General features: G+C 40.4%; 3 protein-coding genes across 4 annotated transcripts; 1 reads left to right on the top strand and 2 right to left on the bottom strand.

Annotated features, from left to right (window-relative positions):
- Positions 1-5,861: 5,861 nt before the first annotated feature.
- Positions 5,862-7,965, bottom strand: LOC109204229 (sorcin-like). The gene is made up of 5 exons (XM_019364852.2): positions 7,848-7,965; positions 7,207-7,250; positions 6,902-7,049; positions 6,316-6,429; positions 5,862-6,025 (listed from the first exon to the last, which is right to left on the bottom strand). The coding sequence occupies exons 2-5, from the start codon at positions 7,222-7,224 to the stop codon at positions 5,949-5,951; spliced, it is 357 nt and encodes a 118-aa protein (XP_019220397.2). The 5' UTR covers positions 7,225-7,250; positions 7,848-7,965; the 3' UTR covers positions 5,862-5,948.
- A 4,739-nt stretch (positions 7,966-12,704) lies between these two features.
- Positions 12,705-26,186, bottom strand: LOC112848208 (proline-rich receptor-like protein kinase PERK9). Of its 2 annotated transcripts, none has more exons than XM_025911560.1 (2): positions 25,417-26,186; positions 12,705-15,701 (listed from the first exon to the last, which is right to left on the bottom strand). In XM_025911560.1, the coding sequence occupies exons 1-2, from the start codon at positions 25,491-25,493 to the stop codon at positions 14,483-14,485; spliced, it is 1,296 nt and encodes a 431-aa protein (XP_025767345.1). In that variant the 5' UTR covers positions 25,494-26,186; the 3' UTR covers positions 12,705-14,482. The 2 variants fall into 2 exon arrangements, 1 of the variants encoding a protein (XP_025767345.1); XR_003222206.1 differs by lacking the exon at positions 12,705-15,701 and adding an exon at positions 23,451-23,808 and having other exon boundaries at positions 25,417-25,507.
- LOC102076590 (uncharacterized) lies at positions 17,536-20,351 on the top strand. The gene is made up of 5 exons (XM_005472780.4): positions 17,536-18,077; positions 18,414-18,510; positions 19,256-19,391; positions 19,727-19,956; positions 20,083-20,351. The coding sequence occupies exons 2-5, from the start codon at positions 18,445-18,447 to the stop codon at positions 20,317-20,319; spliced, it is 669 nt and encodes a 222-aa protein (XP_005472837.1). The 5' UTR covers positions 17,536-18,077; positions 18,414-18,444; the 3' UTR covers positions 20,320-20,351.
- Positions 26,187-27,753: the final 1,567 nt, after the last annotated feature.

The raw sequence follows: 27,753 nt of genomic DNA, 5'->3' as shown, positions 1-27,753 counted from the left end.
CTCAGGACTCACTAACCCCCTCCCTCCTGTGCTGAATCATAGAGCGAGCGAATCACTCATGACTCGCTCACCCCCTCCCTCCTGTGCTGAATCATAGAGCAAGCGAATCACTCATGACTCGCTAACCCCCTCCCTCCTGTGCTGAATGATAGAGCGAGCGAATCACTCATGACTCGCTCACCCCCTCCCTCCTGTGCTGAATCATAGAGCGAGCGAATCACTCATGACTCGCTAACCCCCTCCCTCCTGTGCTGAATGATAGAGCGAGCGAATCACTCATGACTCGCTAACCCCCTCCCTCCTGTGCTGAATCATAGAGCGAGCGAATCACTCATGACTCGCTCACCCCCTCCCTCCTGTGCTGAATCATAGAGCGAGCGAATCACTCATGACTCGCTAACCCCCTCCCTCCTGTGCTGAATGATAGAGCGAGCGAATCACTCATGACTCACTAACCCCCTCCCTCCTGTGCTGAATCATAGAGCGAGCAAATCACTCATGACGCACCCCCTCCCTCTTGACTCGCAGCTACTTCTTCTTCTTCTTGGTTGGCAACCAATGTTAAGGCGCACTACCGCCCCCTGGCTCACAGCTCAGTGGACATTTAGATGAGAAAATATATATTTGACACATGTAAGGAAAATACTAATAAAATAAAAATAAACAAAAGAAATGTTCCCTTTAGAAATTCTTTTGCTCTTTTTTGCTCTATAAAATAGTTGTTTTCTTTAAGAATCACTCATCTTAGCAGTAGGATTTACATTAAAAGAGAAACAAATTAAGTTTGAGTGAAAATGTACATTTTTTGCACTCTCTGGTCAACTGACTTAGTGACTCAAATGACTCAAAAAACCCGATTCACTTTGGTGAGTGACTCATTAAAACTCGATTCAGTAAAAAGAATCAAATTTACCATCACTAGTAAGGGCGCCCTCGTTTGCAAGGTGCGCCAGCTGCTTCCGGCACAGGGAGGAGAGGGCGGGGCGGCGGGGGATTCTCTGGCTGGCTGGAGCAGCATTTAATAACCAACTCGCAAAATAAAAGAAAATAAAAACAAAACAACAAACATGAAAACACCAGACATTATGATACAGACTTATAATTTGCACCGATGTTTTTTCGAAATTCTATATGCAAAAAGTGAGCGCGAGAGCTCTCGGTGCGCCTGCTCGCTGCTGAAGTCAAAGTAAACTTTATTGTCATCTCCGCTACATACAGTCCAGTATATAGAGAGATGAGACGACGAGGCTCCAGTTACTGCAATGCAAGTAAACAAACAATAAATATAAGAAGAGTAAGAAAATAACTATATACACTTTAGGACTTGGGGTAAAGGGATCAATAACAATTTAAAATTTATATTTTACAGTTTGATGATTTAAAGTCTCACACACAACCTGTCGAAAGGGGAGGGGAAGGGGTCGGCTTCTTCCAAACAGAGCACATTTCATTCATAATGTTGTAAATCCAAGCCCATTATGTATTCATGATTTGAATCCTGGGTTGTGCAAATCCCAGAAATAAACCCTAGACAAAGCGAATCTGTGAACTAAGGTGTAGGTCTGTTAGGTTATGTTGTGGCGATCCTCGAGTTGGGGGATGGGTGTTCATACTGGAGTGCAAAATTAAAACCAATGGAAGATGGACAAGAAAAGTTCAAAGCCATCAGGTGCTCAGTTTAGAAAAAAAGAGAAAAGAAGAGGAGAAACGAGCAAGCAGATGTGTCATTGGATAATGGCAGGTCATCCTGAAACAATCCGAATCAGAATCAGAATATTTTATTAATCCCTAGGGATGGGTATTGATAAGATTTTAACGATTCCGATTCCATTTTCGATTCTGTTTAACGATTCGATTCTCTTATCGATTCTTGTTTTTAAAAAGGAGAACACTAAGGTCGATTAGCTTAGAACTGTTTTATATCTTCTCTTTCAACAAGATAGAAATTTAGGAGTAACATGGCCTTACAAACCCAACAGTGAGATCTTAAGAGATCCACAGCCTACGGCTCTTCAATGGGGTGTCACAGGGTCCCCGGGGAAAATTGTAAACGTAAAATAATAAAATAAATATTCTTCTGTAGCAATAACAAAGTATAACATAAATTATTCTGTAGCAGTTACACAAGAATATCCAGTAATGTCCCTGCCTACAATTAAACACATTCACTTACCATCTGCTGTGGCAAATGGCTGCAAGGTTTTGACCACAAACTAGTCACTGCTCGGTGACATTCGGGCCTGAAAAGAGACGCTACCGGTAGACTGCAGCGACAACTGCCAGCGAGCGCCAGCCAGACTCTGTCTGTCTCTCTCATCACGGTCACCTAAATGCACAATGGCAGGTTTTGTAATAAAACAGATCGCGCTAACATAATATGCACTGTTAGTTGATTATTTACCTGCCGCATTAACGGGAGATGACGTGCAAACGTTACCGCTGCTGCTGGGTGGAGATTCACGAGTCCGGAGCGGAATTAAAGACATTCATTTAAGTTCATCGCGTGTTTTGTGAGCAAATGCTTTTGCATATTCGTCGTGTTTCCTCCCTTAATGAAATATCTACTTTGCAAGTATTGCAAGTTGCCCTGTTGTCATCCGTTCTCGTAAAGTATAAACAAACTTTTAAGCGTTTGAGCAGCTTAGGCACCGTGTTTCCTGCCAGGTACGCTCCGACGCTCCGCAACGTGGTGACGTCATTCGGGGCGACTGGAATCAATAAGGGAATCGTTTGCAAAAATGGCAAACAATTCCAAGGAATTGAAACAGTGGGACCCGGTTCTCAACAAGAACCGGTTTTCGATACCCATCCCTATTAATCCCTAAGGAAATTATGTGGGTTACAGTTGCCCCAAGAAGAAATGGTAAAAAAAAAGTAACAGTAACAGACTAAATTCCAAACAATACATTATGTTACAGATTTTACATATTTAAGAAATAGCACTAATATACAGTGTTGGGTAAGTTACTTTAAATTAGTAACTTAGTTACATTACTAGTTACTTCTCTAAAAAAGTAACTCAGTTACTTCAAGTTACTCGTTACTTTCAAAGTAACTAGTTACTAGGGAAAGTAACTTTGGTTTTACTCAGAATTCTCTTGTTAATGTGTTGCTTCCGTAACTGGATACCCAGCCAGACTGCCAGTCTTCTATCTTGCTTACTTGCCACACGTGCACTGTGCCACCTACCAACAGAAAGGAAAAAATAATGTGCACATTTCCATGAGAGAAATCCCACGCCTGGACCGTCGTTGACCGCTGCCATGATTCTAGCCTGCTTTTTACATCCAACACAAAAACTGCAGTCGTGGTGCTTTTGATTGTACTCAGAACTTGGAAATTCTGCCTTCTGAATAGGAAGATGTAGGTAACACCAGACTGCAGATGAGCTGCATACAGAGCTGGACTGGGACAAAACAATCGTCCCGGGCATTTTGACTAGAGACCGGCCCACCATTATAGGAAAAATCATAATGCCTTTGAATGAAAACAAACACTGTTGTGACAGTGATGTACACTGTTCTGATGGTATATATGTATCAATCTATCAATTGTTTGTTGTAAGACTCAGATAATTATTTTTTTAAAAGCGAGACATTTTAAATGAGAATAATAAAGAAAAGTATTTCCTTGTCCCCCCCTTTCCCTGTTAATGCCCTACCTGGCCCCCTGGCAACACTTTGCTAGACTCGCCTCTGCACAGTTACCAGCTGTCAGCTACGTAGAAAAGGATCCTGGTGTTATTTGTCTCTCAGAAACAGCTCATAACTTCCCTTCAACTCATTCATGTCACCTAAAAGGTAAACCTGTTTCTCCATCACCTGTTCAGCTCTGATGATTCAGTAAGGACATCTCCTGGTTTCATCTGCATGTTTCCCTCTCACCAGATAACCAAACCGATATCATGACCAGCAGCTTTACAGCTGTGGCTCCAGCAAACATCAGCTGATACTAGAAATTAATATTAAATAAATTCTAACAACAGCTGATCAAGCTTAAACGTGCTGCTGTTGTTTAACGCGACATCCGCTGGTTTCCTCTTTCTGGCGCAAAGTGGGCGATAAACAAACAAGAGAGAAAAGCCGATCAGCTGATCATTGATCAGTTTCGTGATTGAAGTAGAAACGGGAGAGAATGAGAGAAGAAGAGGCAGCTGTGCAGCTTCAGCTTTGTGTCTTTTTCATTGTAGCTGAAGTCCGGGACAAACTGTGTTGCTTTTCACCTCAGTACGAAACGCGTAATATTTTCTCTGAATACAAGACGATTCTGTTTTTTACGGGACGGTTGGCAACTCTAATAATTAACCGTATGAACAAAATAAAGTTCAACATCAGTAACATAGCACCCACCCAGCTGTATAGAAACTCCGTCATGCTAGCTAGCACGCAGTACGAAAATGTCAGCATAACGAAAATAAACTCCACCTAAACTTGGTTTATATCTGACTCCGATAGACTGCAGGTCATAACTTCTTACCTGAAGTTCAGTTCACCTGACACGCGGACCTGCGGCCGCTTCGGGTCTCTCCTCTTGCCTCCCTTTTCCTTCATCCACCTGCTGGCCTCCACCACTTGCTAATGTTACTGAATCTGTGGAAGCTCCACGATATCCACCACACGAAGTAACGAGTAACGAGCCTATCTAAATCCCAGTAACGAGTAACGCGTTCCTGGTTTTGGCATAATAACTAGTTACTGTGCTCGTTACCACAATAATAACGTAGTTACTGTAACGCGTTACTTAATAACGCGTTAGTCCCAACACTGGTTTTCAGTAACAGTTTCTGTTTACCAGCAGGGTTGACTTAAACCCAACAGACAGTATACTATTTTATGAATGATTCTGGTGAAATGTACAGTGAACAAACAAGTTGTCATTTGCCTTTGCGGCTTCCTTATGCTACTGACCAAAGATTTGTGGACTATAAAATATATTTTGTATTGATGAGTCGCTCCCTGGTGGTCATTTAAAGGAATGCAAGTATGAATCACTTCCATGCTGGCTTTCAGACTGTATATGTATATCTTTTGTAGTCTTTAGGGGATTTGTTTTTCTGTAGCAAATAAAACACTGTTGCTTACAGGTTTGCTATATAACCTTAAAATGTGCCAAGATGTCTATGTATTTCTAAAACATACTAAATATAAAGACAATCAGCATCACAAATCTGTAGAAAGGATGCCAAGACATCTCAGAAACAGGCATTGACATCCTGTTTTGGAACCAGAATATGCAGAACAGTTCTGTGGGATTGACACACGGTACTGAGGTCCCACATCCTGCCCATCCCCTCGTACCAAACTAGGAACTAAACCCATCTATAGTGAAGAAATAGCTGATATGTTGCTAACACAACACAGCAAGACGTTATTAATAATTTCCATCCAAAGCCTGAGTGTATAACAAGTGTCAACAACAGTACAGTCAGGATTGTGGCAGCAGGGAATTCACATGGAATATTATTTCCAAGCACAGGGTGGCAGCGTTCATTTCCAACATACTTTAGCCTCACTTGCTCAGCTTTAATGCGACTTCCATTTTTACTGTTTCAGCTGGCAAACTAAAGTTCTGTGATGTCATCAAAACACAGTTTTACATTATTTGAAAATAAACTTTTGTAATTGTTTAAAGTGTTTTTAAGTCTGCACAAAAACTGTATTATGGTAAAAGACACATTTAGGTTTGATGAACATATTCACTAAATAATGAACATCTATTTCCTTAAAGACTGACCAAGGCCTTTATCTTAAATTAGTCTTGAGTCTCAGAGGGTTTTTTTGTTTATTTTTGTAAGAAGGCTTGTTTTGTTGTCTGCCTTTCAAACTAACAGCATCACACTGTTAATACAAACTTTACACAAATTTCAAATTAAATACCTTCCAGCATTTGGTGACAAAATTATAAACTCTGTGTTTATTTTGACACAAGAAAACCCGGCATTAAACACCTCAGCTGTGAAAACTTACATCGTCATACTGAAATGAGGCGTTGCCAGTTTGGGTTGTGTCCCTCCTTCGAAAATGATCTGAAAAGCAAAGATACATTAAAAGTAATCACATGAGTTTTATTACACTTTTTTTTTTGCTTTTCTATCACTGTGGGTTTTCTTTTTTTTTATTGTTTTGACAAAGCTGTATGACCATCTATAAAAACCTCATGAAAGAACACAATTTTATGTTGTCTTTTTAATCCTGTTTACAACTTAAATACACATTTTTAAAAATCTGGCAATATTCAAGGAGCCTAAGAAAGGTCCTCTCTCAATAATATTTATTGCTAGTTTGTCCAGTTTAATGCATTTCTTGACCGACTCACCGGTGAGGGCGCGGAGCCTCACAGCGCAGCTCACAAACTCATCAAAGGGGATTCTGCCGTTCAGACTGTAGCGCTTCATGATGCAGTTCATAGCCTGAGGGCTCAGATTATAACCTGAATGAACACACATACATTATCTAATGGTCATAGCACTTAGCTAACATCTACTTTATTGTCACTCTAAAACCCATGACAGTCTGTGCATGTATAGTCCATATACACAGAAATATGCAGGACAAAGACCAAAGTCCTTTTCTCTTAGAGACCTTCTGGACAGGCTTTACTGTGCAGGGAAAGGTCAGTATGACCTTTTGTAGAATTTTGCACTAAAAAGATTTTAACTTTACATGACATCCTTTCTATTTGATGTATAAGGTTTAGAAAAACGTTGACATTTATTTTTACATCGAACAAGGATGCTGGATTCTATCCCTCATCACAGCTAAACTGACTTGACCATATACAGCACCTCTTTGAGATTGGTAAGAAAAGTGGGAATGATTCAAGCAAGCAAAACATGCTGCAATGCTCCAGTGGACACCTGACTATTGTCAAAATCATAACTTAACCTTTAATTTGCTCTTACCCATGGAATTGATGGCCTGCTGCAACTCATGGCCCTCTATTGTCCCACTCCGGTCCCGGTCAAAGGATGCAAAGGTCGACCTCCAGCCATTCAGAGCCTGCCACAGGTCCTTGAACTCATTAAAGCCCATAGTGCAGGACAGGTCCCTTTGAGATAGCAGAGTCAGTCAAGGACCCTTAATACATCACCCAAGTTATGGTTTCCTTTTATAACGCACTGTGTCACGTAGTGTTTTTCCATTAGCAACTGTCATCATATCAGTTAATCCACTAAACATGTTTTTTGGATGATTAGCTGAAGGATACATCCAACATATTGATCATCAGTCTGCATGTCTCAAGGCTAAAGGCTGTGGAAAGAAACAAAGATCATAAAGATACAACTGACAACTATGTTTCGATTCATATGGGCAAATGTACAAATAACATTAACTGCGTAATAAGGAGATCACCTTTATTAACAGGTATGACAGACCGATACAAACACTGATTTTAATCTGTATACAAGGTGGTTTAAAGACAGTTATGAAGTCATGCAGAAAGAAACGTGAACGAAAAGTTGACTAACTACAACAAACCACATTCTCTTACAACACCTGCCTCCCCATGTTTCCTGTCTGCATCAACGGTCACATACAAAAAGACTTCAAAAACAGAACTATTATGGGCTGTTCTATGCAAAACAGTTCTCGAGGTCTCGAGGCACTGAACACAATTCCAGTGACACTGGTTAGCACTTAAACTGCTGCTTGCCGACAAGAGAGTTCCCCTTAATTCTATATGATTTTTAGAGCAAAGGTTTTTATAACTGTGCCCAAAAGTCACACTGCAATACCATTTAACAAGAGGCACATACATAATTTAGATATAGCAAATAAAAGGAAGTTACTAAAATCTGTATTGTGTTTGAGGTGCTTTTTAAATTCTAAACAGTCTTTTGCTCTTACGTTGGTATGAGCCAGAGATGCCAGATTGCGTGAGGCAGCGTTGCAGCTCGTCTGCTGAGATCTGTCCATCCTGTCGGGGTTTATGAAAACACGACAAAGTAGGATACACAACATGGTTAAGTAACTATCAGCTACTTTACAAAGGTTTTAAGAAGCATGAATGGCGGCAGTCACTACATCAACAGTTTATCAGGTCCAAAATTAGTGAAGTGATTTGAGACTTTAACTTTTATCAGATGAAGAAGTTTTTAAAATATTGGAAGAACTTAACAAAAATTCAGAAGTTGAGGATCAGTGTAATAATGCTGTAATGCTTAAGAGTGTTTTAAGGACTCCCACACTTTTAACCTGTCTTGCTTTTCTGTGTTCATCCTTTTACATGACATGAAGTCTTCATTGGAAATAAAACACTGAGCAAGATTCTGTTTTTGATTTTGTAAAATTGAAGTGCTTCCATGCAGTTCTTATTTGCCTTATAAATGTGGACCCAGCACAGACTGTCTTACTATGTGATCCTTTGCTTTTGCACCACCAGTATTCTTTCCCTCAATGCCATGTAGTTCACTACTGTAGACTAAAATGTTATTAACCATTTGGTAGTCAGATACGGGGGGCATTTGCTGAAATAAATGCAGTGCTAAGGCTGCAACTTTCAGCCTCTGCATGAATATTTGAGACACCTGCTATAATTATCAGGTTGTGTTGTCAGCACCACAACACATGACAATGATGTCCACTTGAAACCATATCTTACACAGATTAAACAATTGATCTATGAGGTCAGAAAATTTACTTCAGGGATGGGTATCGAAACCCGGTTCTTGTTGAGAACCGGTTCCCACTGTTTCAATTCCTTGGAATTGTTTGCCATTTTTGCAAACGATTCCCTTATCGATTCCAGTCGCCCCGAAAGACATCACCATGTTGCGGAGCGTCATTTACCTGGCAGGGCGCCTAAGCGGCTCAAACACTCAAAAGTTTGGTTATACTTTACAAGAACGGATGACAACAGGGCAACTTGCAATACTTGCAAAGTAGATATTTCATTTAAGGGAGGAAACACTACGAATATGCAAAAGCATTTGCTCACAAAACACGCGATAACCTTAAATGAATGTCGTGATTTTAATTCCGCTCTGGACTCGTGAATCTCAACCCAGCAGCAGCGGTAACGTTTGCACGTCCTCTCCCGTTAATGCGGCAGGTAAATAATCAGCTAACAGTGCATATTATGTTAGCGCGATCTGGCTTATTACAAAACCTGCCATTACTGTGCGCTGCATTTAGGTGACCATGATGAGACAGACAGAGTCTGGCTGGCTCAAATGCTGGCAGTTCTCGCTGCAGTCTACCGTTAGTGTCTCCTTTCAGGCCAGGATAGACGAATGTCACCGAGCAGTGACTAAGTTTGTGGTCAAAGGCTTGCACCCATTTGCCACAGCAGATGCCCCCGATTTTCAGTAAGTGAATGTGTTTAATTGTAGGCAGTGACATTACTAGATATTCTTGTGTAATTTCTACAGAATAATTTATAACTTTGTTATTGCTACAGAAGAATATTGATTTTATTATTTTACATTTACAATTTTTTTCCCTGGGGACCCCGTGACACCCCATTGAAGAGCCGTAGGCTGTGGATCTCTTAAGATCTCACTGTTGGGTTTGTAAGGCCATGTTACTCCTAAATTTCTATCTTGTTCAAAGAGAGGATATAAAACAAAGTTCTAAGTTAATTGACCTTAGTGTTCTCCTTTTTTAAAAGTAAGAATCGATAAGAGACTCGATAAAGAATCGAATCGTTAAACAGAATCAAAAATGGAATCGGAATCGTGAAAATCTTATCAATTCCCATCCCTAGTTGTGGAACCTCAGGGTCAGTAGGTATCGGCATCCTTCTGAAAAACCTCCATAAGGCGGATAAGTTTTGATCCCAACTCTAACTCATGAACTGAAGTTTATATAGATATATATATGTATATATATTACAATGACAATGGAGAAATTCAAAAATTAATTGTATTATTATATATAATAATAATATAATCTTAAACCAGGGGTCGGCAACCTTTCTGATGATGAGTGCCATCTAATTACAAGTTGAATCTGCTAGTTGGGGTTGTTAGCTAAGATACCGTCATTAAGAATCGGCACAACTAATGTGTCTATGCGAGCTAATTTGCAATGTGCACCGCTGGCCCAGCCATTTATTTTTCAATGCACCTTCTCAGATTAATTCACTGCGTGTCGTGCCCAGGGCTGGACTGGGACAAAAAAATTTGACTAGAGACCGGCCCACCAGGTGTTATAGGAAAAGCCATAAAGCCTTTGAATGAAAACGAACGCTGATGTAAACTATCTTGTTGGTATATGTATTATTTCTATGTATTTCACATAAGAAAAAAACTTTGGTTGTAAGATTCAGATAATTATTTATTAAAACCTAGACATTTTAAATGAGAATAAGAAGGAAAAGTATTTCTTTGTGTCCCCCCTTTCCCTGTTAATGCCCTACCTGACCCCTGGCGAACCTTTGCTAGACCCGCCCCTGCACAGTTACCACCTGTCAGCCACTTAGAAAAGGATCCTGGTGTTATTTGTCTCTCACAAACAGTTCATAACCTTCCTTCAACTCATTCATGTCACCTAAAAGGTAAACCTGTTTCTCCATCACATGATGATTCAGTAAGGACATCTCCTGGTTTCATCTTCATGTTTCCCTCTCACCAGGATATCCAAACCGATATTAAATATGAAATTAATATTAAATAAATTCTAACAACAGCTTACCACGCTTAAATGTGCTGCTATTGTTTAGTGCGACATCCGCTGGTTTCCTCTTTCTGGCGCAAAGTGGGAGATAAACAAACAAGAGACGGGACTTGCGTCAGAAATGCCGATCAGCTGATCATTGATCAATTTCATGATTGAAGTAGCAACAGGACAGGGAGGGGGAGAGAAGAGAGAAGAAGAAACAGCTGTGTAGCGTAAAGACACAGAATAAATCCAGCTTTGTGTCATTTTCCATTCTAGCTGAAGTACGGGACAAACTGTTTCTTTTCAGCTTAATACGAAACGCGTAATATTTTTTCGGAATACATGACGATTCCGTTTTTTACGGGACGGTTGGCAACTCTACTAACTAACCTCATGAATAAAATAAATAAAGTTCAGTAACATCATAGCACCCACCCAGCTGTATAGAAACTCCGTCATGCTAGCTAGTAGTACGAGTTATTGTAACTGACTGTAAAAAGTCAGCACAACGAAAATAAACTCCACCTAAACTTGGTTTATATCTGACCCAGATGGACTGCAGGTCATAACTTTGTAACACAGGACCCACACACACACGAGTGGTTTATGCTTAGACTGTCTTTTATTGAGAAATAATCTGCGGTTTTTGGCACCCGCCTCGGACGCAGCCACTCCGACTCTCTCCCAGCATCATCTGCTCCTTCTCACTGTGGACACAAATAAGACACATCTCCTTCATTAAAACAGTCCTGTACACCTGTTCCCTCCCCGCCTCCGTGCTGCCCAGAGAGCTCACTGTGTCACCCCTCCTCTGCAGCAGGCCAGCAAACCACGCCCCCGCCACAAACTTCTTACCTGAAGTTCAGTTCACCTGACATTCGGACCAGCGGCCGCCTTGGGTCTCTCCTCCTCCTGCCTCCCCTTTCCCTCATCCACCTGCTGGCCTCTGTGGAAGCTCCGCCATAGCCACCACCAAACAACTGAGTTATTTTTAGTAAGTAAGTAAGTAAAGTTTATTTATTAAGCGCTTTTCATAGACAGGTAGTCACAAAGCGCTGTACACAAAGATTAAAATAAACAGTACGATAAATAGCAAAATGCACAATATACACAATATAGAGTTTAAATGTAAATTAAAAATGTAAAAAGCATTGGTCAACAGAAAGCTTGTTTAAACAGTAAAGTTTTTAACTGCTTTTTAAAGGATTCCACAGAGTCAACCAAACGTAGTTGTAGAGGTAGACTGTTCCACAGCCTTGGTGCCACAGACTGAAAGGCTCTGTTCCCTTTCATCTTCAGTCGTGTTCGGGGAGCAACCAACAAACTCTGAGTCTGAGAGCGGAGACGGCGAGCAGCAGTGTATTTTGTGAGAATTTTTACACATCGGCCATCATCTGGCCACTACACCACCTTTCATTGTTTATACCATTACAAACCCCCCACCCCCCAAAAAACCCATCGGCCCATAAAAACGAAAAATCACCATCGGGCATAGACAAATGCCTGATGGCCAGTCCAGCTATGGTCGTGCAACCAGTTAACCCTTCGTGTGCAAGTTGTGGCACGCGTGGCCAGGGTTGCCGACTCCTGTCTTAAACTATTGCATTCACACTAATTTCATTATCTGTAATGTATCTCATATCATCAAAACAGAACATCAACAGTAAGCACCCTTACATTTCTAGGTGTGCATATTGCATATCATCCTAAATCCATCATCAAAAAAACTTTTTTAGATTTCAACCAAATTATCATGCTATTACATTTATGTGCTGAAATATGTGACATGAAATCACCAGATTCTTTAAATACTAAGGGAAGGAGGTTCAGTGCTTCCTGGTCAATTGAGGACAGGTCCCAAGGTCCTAAAGTGATGTCATGATAAAAAGTGCGGGTGTTCCAGTTTTTTCAAGATAATTTGTAAGCACCTTTTCTGTCCTTTAATTGCATGTCTTGCATGCATTTAAAGGACAAAAAAAAAATATCTTTAAAAGGACAAAAACTTAAACCAAAGATAACACAAGTAAATAGAAGCAACGTATAAGTAAATTCATTTAATATTTCTTTATTAATTCCATTCCATTATGTCTGTGCATTCAACTTTGTGCTCTCCCTGTCTTGTCAGTGTAATCAGCGTCAGCCGTGTCTCCCAGCTGTTTCCTCTTAGCTCTGTTCACATCTTGTATTTAGTGTCTGCGTCTTCCCCTGCTTGTTGTCGCGTCGTACCCTCATACCTCCCTTATGTGTTCAGTTTGCCTACCTGCCTGGTAGTTTAGTTTTGTATTCTCAGTTCAGTTCAGTTCAGTTTGTGCACATCAATAAAGCTGCTTAAAGTTCACCCTTTTGTTTCTGCGTTTGTGAGTCCTGGCAAGGCAGGTAGGCAAGCTGAACACACAGGGGAAGTATGATGGTACGACACGACAACAAGCAGGGGAAAACGCAGACACTAAATACAAGAGGTGAACAGAACTAAGAGGAAACAGCTGAGAGACACGGCTGACACTGATTACACTGACGAGACAAGGAGAGCACAAAGCTGAACGCACAGACATAAGGCACAGAGCTACAAAGTAAAACAGTAAGTACACAACAGACAGAGAGATCCACACGAGCCACAGAACTTAACATACGCAGACTCATGAGCAGACAAAATAACACCATGGACAGACAGAAGGAACACAGAGAAGAGGGAGCACAGAATAAACACTGGGAGACCAAATAACAAAACCTAAAAACAAGACCTCAGGAAGTACTGCCAAACTAGGAAGCTGAAATACTAGGACAGAAACCAAAACAAACAGTCATACTTTGTAATAAAATCAAAAGAAAAAGTACAACACCAAAAACACTGGGTCACTGACCCAGGACCGTGACTATTAGTGTCACTCTTTCATCTGCATGGGCTCTTACCACTAGAGTAACCATGTAAACCTGCAGGCTGATCAGTGGCATGTGATCATTAATGGAATTAATAAAGAAATATTAAATGAATTTACTTATACGTTGCTTCTATTTACTTGTGTTATCTTTGGTTTAAGTTTTTGTCCTTTTAAAGATATCTTTTTTGTCCTTTAAATGCATGCAAGACATGCAATTAAAGGACAGAAAATGTGCTTATAAATTCAATGAAGCTTCATGTTAATCACACTGTTTGTTATGTTATTAGCTTGTGAGTTATTTTTTAGTTATTTTATTTCATTTGAACATTTAAGATGGTGAATATGTAAACTCATTTTAGTGACTGTAAATGTAATGTATCTGTAATGTATCTAGAAAAAAAAATGATTGCAACAGGTCTGCTTAATCTCATGCACGAAACCACAAAGGAGTCCCAGAGTATAGGTTCATAGGTTTATAGTTACAGTTTTATCTCAAAAAAACTGGAACACCCGCACTTTTTATCATGACATCACTTTAGGACAGTGGGACCTGTCCTCAATTGACCAGGAAGCACTGAACCTCCTTCCCTTAGTATTTAAAGAATCTGGTGATTTCATATTACATATTTCAGCACATAGATGTAATAGCATGATAATTTGGTTGAAATCTAAAAAAGTTTTTTTGATGTAGGTCACTTGTGCAAAGTGAATTGTTAAATGTTGTAATTTTTATGCCTACCATCTCTACATTGTTTCAAGCTGTGTGATCAAAGACATTCCTTTGTCCCCCTCCCCAGCCTATTGAGGGTGTGGGGGAGGCTGTAGTGTTTTATCACAGACACATCCCATGTGAAAGTTCTGTTTGTTGTTTGGTAAACTTCCTGCCCTTTTATGGCTTCACCTGTGTTGTGCATGGTGAACCAATACAGGAATTGAGCCATATATTGGGTGTGGGGGAGATTACCGTCTTTTGACCAAGGATGTTGTTAAAAACAGTTGTGATCAAGAAGTCACACACACAGAAACAGAAACAAAACAAAAACAGGAACACGAAAAGTCCAAAAAGTCAAAAGGAACAAGAGTTCGGGCAAACAAAGTCCAGAACCAAAAGTCCATCAAAGGCCCTGAGGCCTGGAAAATAGTCCATAACCAACCCAGCGGCTGATCCAGAGGCCACTGGCCCAATAGTTCCCACTTCAGGAGTTCCGGGGGGCGACTCAGAGGCCAGCAAAAGAGACCAAGCACGTCCGGAGGCCGGCCGTGCGGAGGGCAACGGCGGCAACGCAGGCGAAACAGGTCCAGAGGCCGACCGCGTGGAAGGCAGTGGCGACGACCTCGTTCAGGGGGACGACCTCGTTCGGGGGGACGACCTCGTTCAGGGGGACGACCTCGTTCAGGGGACCTCCCCCGACGGCGAAGACGTCCAGCTAAAGCCCTGGAGAGTGGCCGGCAAAGGCGAGGTGGATCAGGCCGAGCTGGATCGGACAGCGGTGTAGAAGTGGCAGAGGCCGGACCAGGCAAGGATGGTGCGGGACCAGACGGCAGTGTGGCAGCTGTGGATGGTGACGCTGCAGGCGGTGGTGTGAAAGCTGCAGGTGATGGAGCAGGTGGTGGCATTGCTGGCAACATTGTGGAAGCCGCTGGCGATGGAGCAGGTGGTGATACTGCTGGCAGCGGAGTTGTAGCTGTTGCCGGAAGCACTGTAGGTGCCGGCGAGGAAACCGTAGGTGATGGAGCAGTTGGTGGCACTGCAGGTGCCGGTGAGGAAACCGTAGGTGATGGAGCAGTTGGTGGCACTGCAGGCGACGGTGATGGCTGGACCTGCTCCTCGGGCCATCCAGCGGAAGCAGGCTGCTTAATGGGCCCCTCGGACCCTCCAGCAGAGGCAGACACAGAACCAGCAGGTGTGCAGGCCTCTGGCGAGGACAAAACAGAACCAGCAGGTGCGTGGGCCTCTGGCAGGGTTGACACTGACTGGAGCTGAGCAGCACATAGGTTTGGCTCAGGCACCGACAGCAGGGTGCAGTGCTCTGCTGGCTGACAGAGTTCACAGAAACTCCCAACAGAGGGCGGAGGTGGCTGTGTTAACTCTCCCAGGCTCTCAGCGGAGAATGATTGCTGAGAGGGCTCAGAGTTCTCAGGTAACATGGGATTTGCTAGCTTCCTTGTTTCCAGGGGTCCAGAGTCAGCTGAGGGTTGGAGCTCAGCCTCTGGGGAGGCCCTGGAGAGAGTTACATTCTTTAGAAAGGCCAGCTTTTGAAGGAACAAAACAGTCTTAATGAGTGTGTCTTTTTGTTTAGCATGAGTGAGAAAAGAGGATGGCTCAGCAGGAGACTGGGTTGCTGAAGGCTGAAGTGACGGTTGTGGTGAGAATGAAACTGGTGGTGGAGCAGATGATTGAGCTACAGGTAGCGGGGTAGCTGACTGGACTGCTGACTGAGCTTGTGATGTGAGTCCTGCATTTTGTGTCCTCTCTCCCTGCCTGCCTGCACACAGCCCTGACACTAATAAGCTCCAGTATACAGGCACTCAAATGACACTAGCACAAACCGAGGTTACTTGCTAATACACTATGCATTACTTTACAAAAGGTTTTTGGTAAAATGGAATGTTTCAGTGACATTTTGTACAATAATGTGTGTAAAAACACATATGAAGTAAATGCCATTGATATAAGATTTTTAAAAGTGGTGGGTGTCCCTCTGTTTAGTGCTGTCCTCTTCAAATGCTCATGGTGACCTGGATAAACTAAGGAGACAAAGATAATATGCCAAGTGTTACTCTTACTTTTACCAGGCAACTGTTTCTGTTTGGTTAAGGTGTGTTTTATGTTATTTGCCTTTGCAGTTTCCTGCTGCCACTGTAAGAAACAAAGCTAGAAATCAACTGTGCATTACTTTCTGAACATCAAACAGAGACAGCTAGAAACAAGCTGGTAAAAACAGTGAGGGGATTTAGCATCTTTACCAGAATCAGAATCAGAGAGATTATTAATCCCAGAGGGAAACTGAGTTGTCATTAGGGATGGGTATCGAAAACCGGTTCTTGTTGAGAACCGGTTCCCACTGTTTCAATTCCTTGGAATCGTTTGCCATTTTTGCAAACGATTCCCTTATCGATTCTAGTCGCCCCGAATGACGTCACCACGTTGCGGAGCGTCGGAGCGTACCTGGCAGGAAACACGGCGCCTAAGCGGCTCAAACGCTTAAAAGTTTGTTTATACTTTACGAGAACGGATTGTCATCCGTTCAGGGCAACTTGCAATACTTGCAAAGTAGATATTTCATTAAGGGAGGAAACACTACGAATATGCAAAAGCATTTGCTCACAAAACACGCGATGAACTTAAATGAATGTCTTTAATTCCGCTCCGGACTCGTGAATCTCAACCCAGCAGCAGCAGCGGTAACGTTTGCACGTCATCTCCCGTTAATGCGGCAGGTAAATAATCAACAGTGCATATTATGTTAGCGCGATCTGCTTTATTACAAAACCTGCCATTACTGTGCATTTAGGTGACCATGATGAGACAGACAGACAGAGTCTGGCTGGCGCTCGCTGGCAGTTGTCGCTGCAGTCTACCGGTAGCGTCTCTTTTCAGGCCCGAATGTCACCGAGCAGTGACTAGTTTGTGGTCAAAACCTTGCAGCCATTTGCCACAGCAGATGGTAAGTGAATGTGTTTAATTGTAGGCAGGGACATTACTGGATATTCTTGTGTAATTGCTAGAGAATAATTTATGTTATACTTTGTTATTGCTACAGAAGAATATTTATTTTATTATTTTACGTTTACAATTTTTCCTGGGGACCCTGTGACACCCCATTGAAGAGCCGTAGGCTGTGGATCTCTTAAGATCTCACTGTTGGGTTTGTAAGGCCATGTTACTCCTAAATTTCTATCTTGTTGAAAGAGAAGATATAAAACAGTTCTAAGCTAATCGACCTTAGTGTTCTCCTTTTTAAAAACAAGAATCGATAAGAGAATCGATAAAGAATCGAATCGTTAAACAGAATCGAAAATGGAATCGGAATCGTTAAAATCTTATCAATACCCATCCCTAGTTGTCATAGCAGCAAATATATATTTATTTGTGAAACTTTTGTGACCCGCTTTGCTAACAATAAAGAGTGAGCCGGAGGCAGAGGAGTTGGAGTTGCTTGGACAGGCGAGTGGCAGCGCTGCTCTCTGACGCTCCCCTTGCAAGTAAAATGTACTGTGGTGTCTGTGTGGTTGTTTTCAGTAACAGTTTCTGTTTACCAGCAGGGTTGACTTAAACCCAACAGACAGTATACTATTTTATGAAAGATTCTGGTGAAATGTACAGTGAACAAACAAGCTGATAAGCAAGATAACCAAAAAAACGTTGGTATAACTGTGTTATAAAAATGTTAAACTGTGTTATAAAAGTGTTAAACTGTGCTGTAGACTCTGACAGCTGCTGTGGGTGTGTGTACATAACTGCCGCCTTTTTTTACAGACAGATATGGCACACACAGGGGTTGGTCTAAAACTTGATATGATCAGTTCTGTTTTTCTAAATGATATATAAGAAGTTACCGTCCTCTGCCTCATCGGATGAGCTCCACTGAAGAAGGTAAGAACCTATTATTATTCCTATGACTTCTCCAATAGTTGACTCTTTAGCATACCAAAAGTGCCAAAGGAAAAAAACATCCATAATCTCAGCCTGGCCCCCTTTTTTGCCTTTAGAGATGAAAATGTGAAAACCACTAAAATTTGGGTGTTCATAGAAAAACTACAAAATGTCACATCAAATTTGCTTATCTCTGTTTGTCTTTTCATTTTGTCTTGTTTTTTTGGGTTCAGACTGACTATTTCCTGTGGTGTTTTTGTGTGTGTGTGTGTGTGTGTGTGTGTGTGTGTGTGTTTTGTTTTGTTTCTCAAATTTTTTCAAAATGTTTTTTCTTAGATCATCAAAACAGTTCTTTCTTCTTTCAAAAATGAGGAATTTTATCCTGGTTGCTTTGACATTTCACCTTCTGGTGATCACAGTAGTTAACAGTGATGTAAGTAACTTCTTACTTGTTCTATTTCTGTTTTGTATAATCTGAATTATATGTCACACTGAAACCATATTTATTTGTGTAAGACTGCCAGTGTAACATGTAAAATGCTTCTTTTCTTTTTTTTTAAAGACAGGCAGAACATTTCTGATGGAACAAAAAAAAGTAATACTTTTGCAAGCTGCATCAGTAGAAAGTATTCACAGTTTTACTTTTATGAACTTCACTGTGTTTAGATTTTATTTAAAATTCCATTCAGTGTCCATTCAGTGTCCCTTAAGGATGCTGTAAATCCATGATTTTAAAAGTTAATAGTAGCATCATCTGTTGAGGTGCGTTGTGGCAGTAGGGATAATGGTGACATTTGACCTTGGATAAAAATGCAAATGTCTAAATACTTTAAGAAGTTACTGTATATAGTTGAGAAGTCTTCATATTATGTTTGAGTAAGTATTAAGAAAGTACCAGATCTGGACACCTGCCATTTTATCAGCGATATTCCACAAAAGCTTTGTGGCACATCCAGACCTCTAATCTTTCAGTTTACTATACTGGAATAACAGCAAATACATTTAAACCTAGCCCATGCTATAGTTATTGTATTTTAGTGGATGTATAAAAAATGTATTATTATTTAGCATTTTAAAACATTCATTCAAGTCTTTTATTATTTGTAGAGAAAATATTGCTGTTTTTTTCTGTTTTGCAGTCAGTATCTGGTTGTAAAACAATTTTGTTCTATTTTCAGTACACATTTGGAGATATCATTTCATTTCCAAGGAAATGTGCCAAAATCAACAAAGCTTACAAACACTTTGCTGTTTATGTGGGTACAGACGATTTATTTGGCCAAGGAAAGGACAAGGACATATTTCACCGCATACGTATGTATTACTTAAACTGAAACTATATGAGAAGTACAGTAATAGTTAATCCCTGAAACACATGCATGTTAAGATAATGTAAAAATTCTTTTGTGAATGTACGTCATTATAATTTTAAATCATAGGGGTTACCTACAGATGAATCAGAATCATAGTAAGGGGGTCTTGTATCTGATGCATATTTTCCTTGTTTTTGTAGAAGTACAGAAATAGCAGTTACATTTATGATACAAATGGATATAGGAAAAAAGGAAATGAAACTAATGAGAAATGGTAAAAGGCTTGCTGTCAAATTATTATAAAGTATTTCTAACAGTTTCTTCTAATCATTACAGGTAAGCCCACTGATGGTAAATACTGTGTTTTCGGTTCTCTCAAGAAGGAGCCAAAACATGCAAAAGAAAATTATCTGGATAAAAAGTTTACACCATCAAATCGAACTGACATAATTGAACACATCAAAGTCATGAAAACTGAGAAAAACTGCGGAACATATAGTCTCCTGAAAAACAACTGTGAACATCTTGCAACTTGGGTGCGTTATGGAAAAGCATATGTAAAGCAGGTATGTGACAATAATATTGTACTACTGTGTTTGCTCGTTAGATGGTTAAAAGATTTCAAACTGATAACCAGAAGGTAAATAACCCTCCTTTTAACAGTGATTTTTCTACTTTTATATTGTTCACAGCCTGGAACCGTGGCAGGGTTTTTTCTCCAACTGATTCCAGGAATAAAATTACATGATGCAGATGAAGCAATAAAAAGCATATCAGATGAAGAACTCTTTAAAATATTGGAAGAACTTAACAAAAATTCAGAAGTTGAGGATCAGTGTAATAATGCTGTAATGCTTAAGAGTGTTTTAAGGAATCCCACACTTTTCACTTGTCTTGCTTTTCTGTGTTCATTCTTTTACATGACATGAAGTCTTCACTGGAAATAAAACACTGAGCAAGATTCTGTTTTGATTGTGTCAAATTAAAGCTTCCATGTTGTTCTTATTTGTCTCATAAATGTGGACCCAATACAGACTGTCTTACTATGCGGTCCTTTGCTTTTTCCCTCAATGCCATGTAGTTCACTACTGTAGACTAAAATGTTATTAACCATTTGGTAGTCAGATACAAGGGGGGTGTTAAATGCATTTAAATAAATGCAGTGCTAAGGCTACCGCTTTCAGCCTCTACGTGAATATTTTTATATAATTATAATTATATAATTATCAGGTTGCTGGTCACAGCACCACAACACATGACAATGATGTCCACTTGGAACCATATCTTACACAGATTAAACAATTGATCTACGAAGTCAGAAAATTTACTTCCCACTCATTCTCTGTTTACGATACTGACATCTGGGGCAAACAGGAGATAGTTTATAACTGTCTGCAGTTTTGTGGTCTTCTGTTCACAGCCATACAGATAAATTTCCTCTTTAAAGGAAAGAAAAACAAACACAAGAAATTTACTAAAAAGTTGATGACGCTTTTTGGTTTAAACCATGGGGAGATTATCTTAGTCATGGAACCTCGAGGTCAGTAGGGGTCGCCATCCTTCTGAAAAACTTCCATAAGGCGGATAAGTTTGGTCCCAGCTCTTCATGAACAGAAGTTCATGGTAACAACTAGTTCCATATACAACGACAATGGAGAAATTCAAAAATCAATTGTATTATCATATATGAGTAACACTAATAAGCTCCAGTATACAGGCATTCAAATGACACTAGCACAAACTGAGGTTACTTCTTAAGTTTAACATTATGCATTACTTTACAAAAGGTTTTTGGTAAAATGGAATGTTTCAGTGACATTTTGTACAATATTGTGTGTAAAAACACATATGAAGTAAATGCCATTAATATAAGCTTTTAAAAGGTGGTGGGCAATGTTCCCTCTAATTTGAATGTGTCTGAGCGAACACATAAACTCCCTGAGCGGTCCCTTGGACCACTGTGAGCAACAGTAGACGTGTGCACTGTGGTCACGCCAGCATCGAATCCATCCAAGTTACATGGTTTATTAAAATAATCAAATTACAGCATTTACATTTATGTTAGACTACTTTTAATTAACTGCTTTAGCCCACTTACAATGAAAATTAAAAAAAAAAAATCTTGTTCATGACCTGTGTAGTATGTTAACACTATTGAAAGTAAAAATAACTTGAACTCCAATTTTGAAAACACAACTTTCTTTCTTTTTTTATGAAGCTCTGACTTGTATTATGAGAATGAGTCTGTGGTCTGGGAGAGAGTCTGTAATTCTGTCTGCAAAATACAGTATATAATGACCAATGTTGGGCAATTAATTATATAGTTACTTCTTCAAAAAAGTAACTGAGTTTTGCAAACAACAAAGTTTTTTGCAGCTGTTTACCTAAAAATGCAGCCAAGGCGTTTTTTTAAATAAACATTTCAAACTATTTACAGAACAATCAGCTGTTCTGCATCAAATTTGATGCCATCCAAACTATTTGTGCCACTCCAAAAAATAATTTCTGTCCACTATGAGATAAAGGAGAACAACAGCCTGATACCTGCAGGCCTGACAACAGGAGATGTATCACTCCTGTAACACCTGTAACATTCAGCAGCCGCCTCATTGTTCTGACACACACAACAAAACTATTGACTACACTACACACTAACTACACACTAACTACACAAGATTTGCGCTAAACATCGCAAATCTCTCACATCTCAAAACACCGCCGTCACTCCTAAAACTTCCCCCTTCCTAAACATCTAAATGCCATTTTTTGGGGGGCGGGTTCTTTTTGCTCACAGGCGGACAGCGCTTTCGAGCGTTTTCCTTATAAAACGCCGTTTTTACCGTTTCTTCCCGCAGTAAATATAAACAACGATAGTATTCAGGAAGAAAACCAAACATTGCATATATTTTCATCATAACTCTGGTTTTACGTGGCCTATCAACACAATTTTAAAACTGGTATAAAGTCCACACTTTTTCTGTCAATTGTTCCGTCTGTCCTGCTCACATCTCCAATGGTTGTACACGTTGTCATTAACGTGGCTTCACTCCACATCAGCCACGCCGCTTTGCTAGCTAAAACACCGGTGTCGGCACATAAGGACACTGTCATAGCCTGTCAGCGAAGTTGATTAGCTGCGTATAGACGAATGTGAATTGCATTATTGGCTGGACTATGGGATAAGGTGGCATCGTTCTAATCCTATACGGGAGCAGCCAGTCATGTATTAATTTCAATCTCAATTCAGGTTAGATTTTTTTTTGTGCGCAACGCAGATTTTCTGTGCGCAGAGACCGTGCCAGCAGTGCGCAATCTCGTGTACTCGTGATACGTCATCAGTCAGAGACCAGGTACTGTTCCAATTCGAAGTACGCATCAAGCCGAGAACGCGAAAAAGTCCCGGATGTGTTCTCGATCCGCCCGTTTTATCGAGCATGCATTGGCGTGGTCTTGGGACAGCTATATATCCCAGAATGCATTTCGTCCAAAACTCAACAGCGGACTCCCGGCACATCGTTTTCAACCCCCCCCGCTCGCGGACTTCTCACTACTCAGGTTAAAGAAACCCCAGCAGCTGTCTATAGTATTGAGTGTCCACTAGAATAGAAATAAAAGCGTTCTAACATCTCACCTGCTTGTTTTTATTAAGGTATGTACACGTATGTACATGTACACTATTTTTATTAATAGAGGTTTCACTACTGAGGTTAAAAATGATATATAAGTCACTTAGATCACTTCTAAATGTTAATGTTTGGTTTATTTCAGTGTTTTATTTGTTCCTGAGTAAACCGGTTTGGCTGTGATTACAGTTAAGCTTCATAACATGTTACTCACAGTTAAATTAAGAGGGGACGGCAGTAAAAACTCCGGACCTGTGACATCATCACGTACGCAGGTGTTCCAATTGTACATATCGCGAGTCCGTGCTCGCGTTCTCGGCGAGTACGTACTCACCGAGAACGCGAGTACGTACTCGCGTACTTGGGCATTGATAAACGGCCAGACACTAAATACAAGAGGTGAACGGAGCGAAGAGGAAACAGCTGGGAGACACGGCTGACGCTGATTACACTGACGAGACAGGGAGAGCACAAAGCTAAACGCACTGACATAGGACACAGACCTACAAAATAAAACAGGAAGCACACGACAGACAGAGACACAGACGCAGACTCATAAGCAGGCATAATGACATCATGGACAGGCAGGGGGGACATGGAAGGAGGGACCAGGACAGGCACAGAACAGAAACCTAACAACAACGGCGAATAATAATGAAATACCTAATCAGAATAACAAAAGCATAAAAAAAAAAAACACTGAGTCAACAGGCTCAGGACCACGACAAACATTGGTGGTGGGTGTCCCTCTGTTTAGTGCTGTCCTCTTCAAATGCTCATGGTGACCTGGATAAACTAAGGAGACAAAGATAATATGCCAAGTGTTACTCTACAACTCTTACACAGTCATCCAGCAATTCTTTTCTTCACTACATCACATTTTTATTAGGATGTGTAATAACTTTTATAATGTATTTAATTGTTTCTTTTTACCAGGCAACTGTTTCTGTTTGGTTAAGGCGTGTTTTATGTTATTTGCGTTTGCAGCTTCCTGCTGCCACTGTAAGAAACAAAGCTAGAAATCAACTGTGCATTACTTTCTGAACATCAAACAGAGACAGCTAGAAACAAGCTGGTAAAAACAGTGAGGGGATTTAGCATCTTTACCAGGATCAGAATCACAGAGACTTTATTAATCCCAGAGGGAAACTGAGTTGTCATAGCAGCAAACAACAAAAATCAAGCACTCATATAAAATGAGTGTAGAAATAGATAAATATACAGATATAGTAAAAAATATACATATAAATATAAAAGGACAAGTATGTGTGCAAAGTATATCCTACACTTGGAAGTTAGTGGGGACTGAGCACTAATAAAGCAAAGCTAATATGTTACGCTAGACTAGAATGAACCCTTTCCCAGCCAGACCAAAGATTTGTGGACTATAAAATATATTTTGTATTGATGAGTTGCTCCCTGGTGGTCATTTAAAAGAATGCAAGTATGAATCACTTCCATTCTGGCTTTCAGACTGTATATGTAGTCTTTAGGAGATAGAATAGATTGGACTTTAAAAAAAAGAAAGAAAATGAAAAACACACACACACACACTAAAAACATATAAAAAAGCGAGCATAGTTCACGAAAAACATTTTCTGGACAGATGAAACCAAGATCAACCTCTACCAGAATGATGGCAACAAAGAAGCATGGAGAAGGTGTGCAACAGCTCATGATCCAAAGCATACCACATCATCTGTAAACACAGTACAGGCAGTGTGATGGTTTGGGTGTGCATGGCTGTCAGTGGCACTGGGACACTAGTGTTTGTTGATGATGTGACGCAGCTGAATGAATTCTGAGGTGTTCAGAGACATACTGTCTGCTCACATCCAGCTAAATGCAGCCAAATTGATTAGGCAGGGTTTCATATTACAGATGGACAATGACCCTAAACATGCAGGCAAAGGAACCCAGGAGTTTATTAAAGCAAAGAAGTGGAATGTTCTTGAATGGCCAAGTCATTCACCTGATCTTAGTCCAGTTGGCGTCTGCATCTGAGTTGTTTTATTTAAAATTCATTGTGGTAATGTACAGAACCAAGATTACAAAAAAAAGTTGTCTCTGTCCAAATATTTATAGCTATAACTATATTTTCTTGAACTGTCTTTATCTCATATAATATAGTAAAAACTATCACTTCAAGTATTTGGCTTTGACTTTTTCCTACATTTCTAAGTACAAATATCCCTTTACAGTTCCCTGAATGATCAAATTCTTAATATTATATATATTATGTATATTCAGTCTCTAAAATGTCCAAAAGAGCCCAGTTGAGAGGTAGAGGACGTGCTTTTTGTAAGACAAGGGACAGAACAAAATACCCAATCCCAACCTGATAGAACATTTTCCAAAACTTTAAATGAGAGGATTTTGAGTTGAAAGAGATTTCCACCTTACCTCTCGAGTTCTGCCTGGCTGCCATGTTCCTCATTTGAGTGCAGCAGTCCCTCAGCTTTTTCCTCAGACTGACTCATAGGACAGTTTATACCTTTACAAAAAAACCAAACCCAACATGCTCCATTATTATCAGGACTTGCTTATAACAGGGTTGTTAAATAATTTAAGGCAATTCATAATGAAGTAATGTTCAAAGGACAGAGTCACACAACAGCCTGTTCTTCCAGCTTCTAGCAGGAGATGCAGGATTCACACAGCTGACAAATGAATATTTTTTTTGCAGTTATAAGACAGTTCAATAAACACGCATGAACACATGACAAAACACATACATTAACACTTAAATACACAAGTGCACTTACATAATCACACATTTGTGCACTGTCTTTTATTAAATGTTTTCTTCTTGTACTCCTTGTATTTGTTTTGTTATGCCTATGTGCCTTCAGTAATGAATAAACTCAGTAAACTGATCATCAGGGAATACAGTGAGTGGAGTTTGATGTGCTAAGCTAGTGTGAGTGTATGTTTCCTGGACCACAATGTGATCATACCTGGCTTTAGGACTTTTTAGGAGAATACAGGAATTAATCTGACATTCTCTTTTTCATTACATCACTTCCACTTTCCCACACTGTAAAACTCAATGCTGTAGTCCAATCATCTTTCTGCCCACCTTCTTCAAACCAATTACCCTCCAAGCACCATATTTTAAATCACACCGCTCATCTTTGATTTTCCCTTGCAGAAACCTATGTGCAACCCACCTCCCCACCACTCGCAAGTCATTTCATCCAAGCCTCCATCTTATTTTCACCACCACCAGAGGGTCCTGCCTCAATTTACGAGCCAAAGAATTTCATTATGGGTAAATGTGGCTACACTGTTTATCTGTACATGACAATAAAACTTGAAACTTGATTCCTATCACTGCTGAGATTTCACTCTGTGAGGAGCCATCAGAGTCTAATCAATTCTTTATTCAATTCCTTCTAATAATCTGGCTTTACTGAACTACCAGCTGCTGGAATCAATATTATTTGCCAGTCAAAGTCGTCATTGTTGTGAGTGTTTGAATACAGTTTGAATTAATACACCGTTTCGATCCATCTATCATCTGATTAAGATAGATAGCTATGACTCAGATGGATGGTTGTAAATAATCGTGATGCTCAAAAGAGGGAGGTGAAAAGAGAGCAGGATAAGTACAGTGCCAGGGCTTTGGATTTGAGAAGTTGTTACTGACTTTGCTAAGTGCAAGACCTGAAAGATGATGTTCAGATGGGTGAGTAGTTGTGTTCTTTCCTGAACGCAAATTGAAATATTTATATGTTGAAAGTATGTGCTCATATAGTAAGTAACCCCCCGGCCCCCCAAAAACGGATGCCTGTGTCTCTCAGCCTTGTGTGCTTTTGTTGTTAGGATGCCTGGGTCGTTGACCCAGAGTTTTGAGTTTATTATGTTATTTATCATTTCTAGTCTTTGGTTTCTTTGTTGGAGTTCTGTCTTATGGTTTATGCCTCTGTGTAATCCTTAGTTGCTGTCTCCCCTGTCTGCTATATCCCCGTGTCCAGTCAGTGTCTGTGTCTCCCCTGGTCCCACGTCTCTGTTCCCCCTGTTGTAGTGCCTGCCTGTGAGTCTGTGTCTTTAAGTTCAGTCTGTGTTATGTTTCCTGTTTTACTTTGGAGGTGCGTGTCTTATGTTAATGTGTCTGGTTTTGCTTCCCCTGTTTTGTTAGGCCTGATTTGCCCCAGCTGTGTTTCCCTCCTGTTGCCCATTCCCTGATTGCTCCCTCTATGTATTTAAGCCCTGTGTTTCAGTTTGTCATTGTCACGATCTACCCTCTTCTTGCTGTGTGGTCCGTCTGAGTAAGTTTATTTGCAAGTTTGTTACCGTTTGAGTTCAGCATTAAAGCTGTTTTGAGTTCATGTTTTGCCATCGAGTGTCTGCACTTTGGGTCCTCCTACTACCACTCCTGCCTGCACACAGCCTTCGCATAACAGTGTGCTTGTGTGCATGAAACATAACCATGCTTCACCTTCCTCTGCTATTGTGTACTTTTACTTTTTACGGTAGGCCAACCTACCTATAGTTTCACTTCCTCATAGCAGTAAATAGTAGTGAGCCCCAATCAGTTCTTAGGTTCATACTGACATTCACACGGTGTTTGTCTGCTTTTTATTACCAGTTTCATCACGTAAATAATAGATTTTCCTGATAAAGCTTTCTATTTACCTCCTTACTTTCGGTTTCGTAGTCTAAATGGTTTTCAGTTTGCTTGGAGGCGCTTTGTATATAGTCGCTAAATGACACCGTACATTTCAACACAATAGAATG

This window comes from Oreochromis niloticus, linkage group LG11, assembly GCF_001858045.2.
Source record: "Oreochromis niloticus isolate F11D_XX linkage group LG11, O_niloticus_UMD_NMBU, whole genome shotgun sequence".
In the NCBI taxonomy this organism is placed as follows: domain Eukaryota; kingdom Metazoa; phylum Chordata; class Actinopteri; order Cichliformes; family Cichlidae; genus Oreochromis; species Oreochromis niloticus.
The sequence above is the reverse complement of the archived record's forward strand: the minus strand, read 5'-3'. Positions and strand labels throughout refer to the sequence as shown.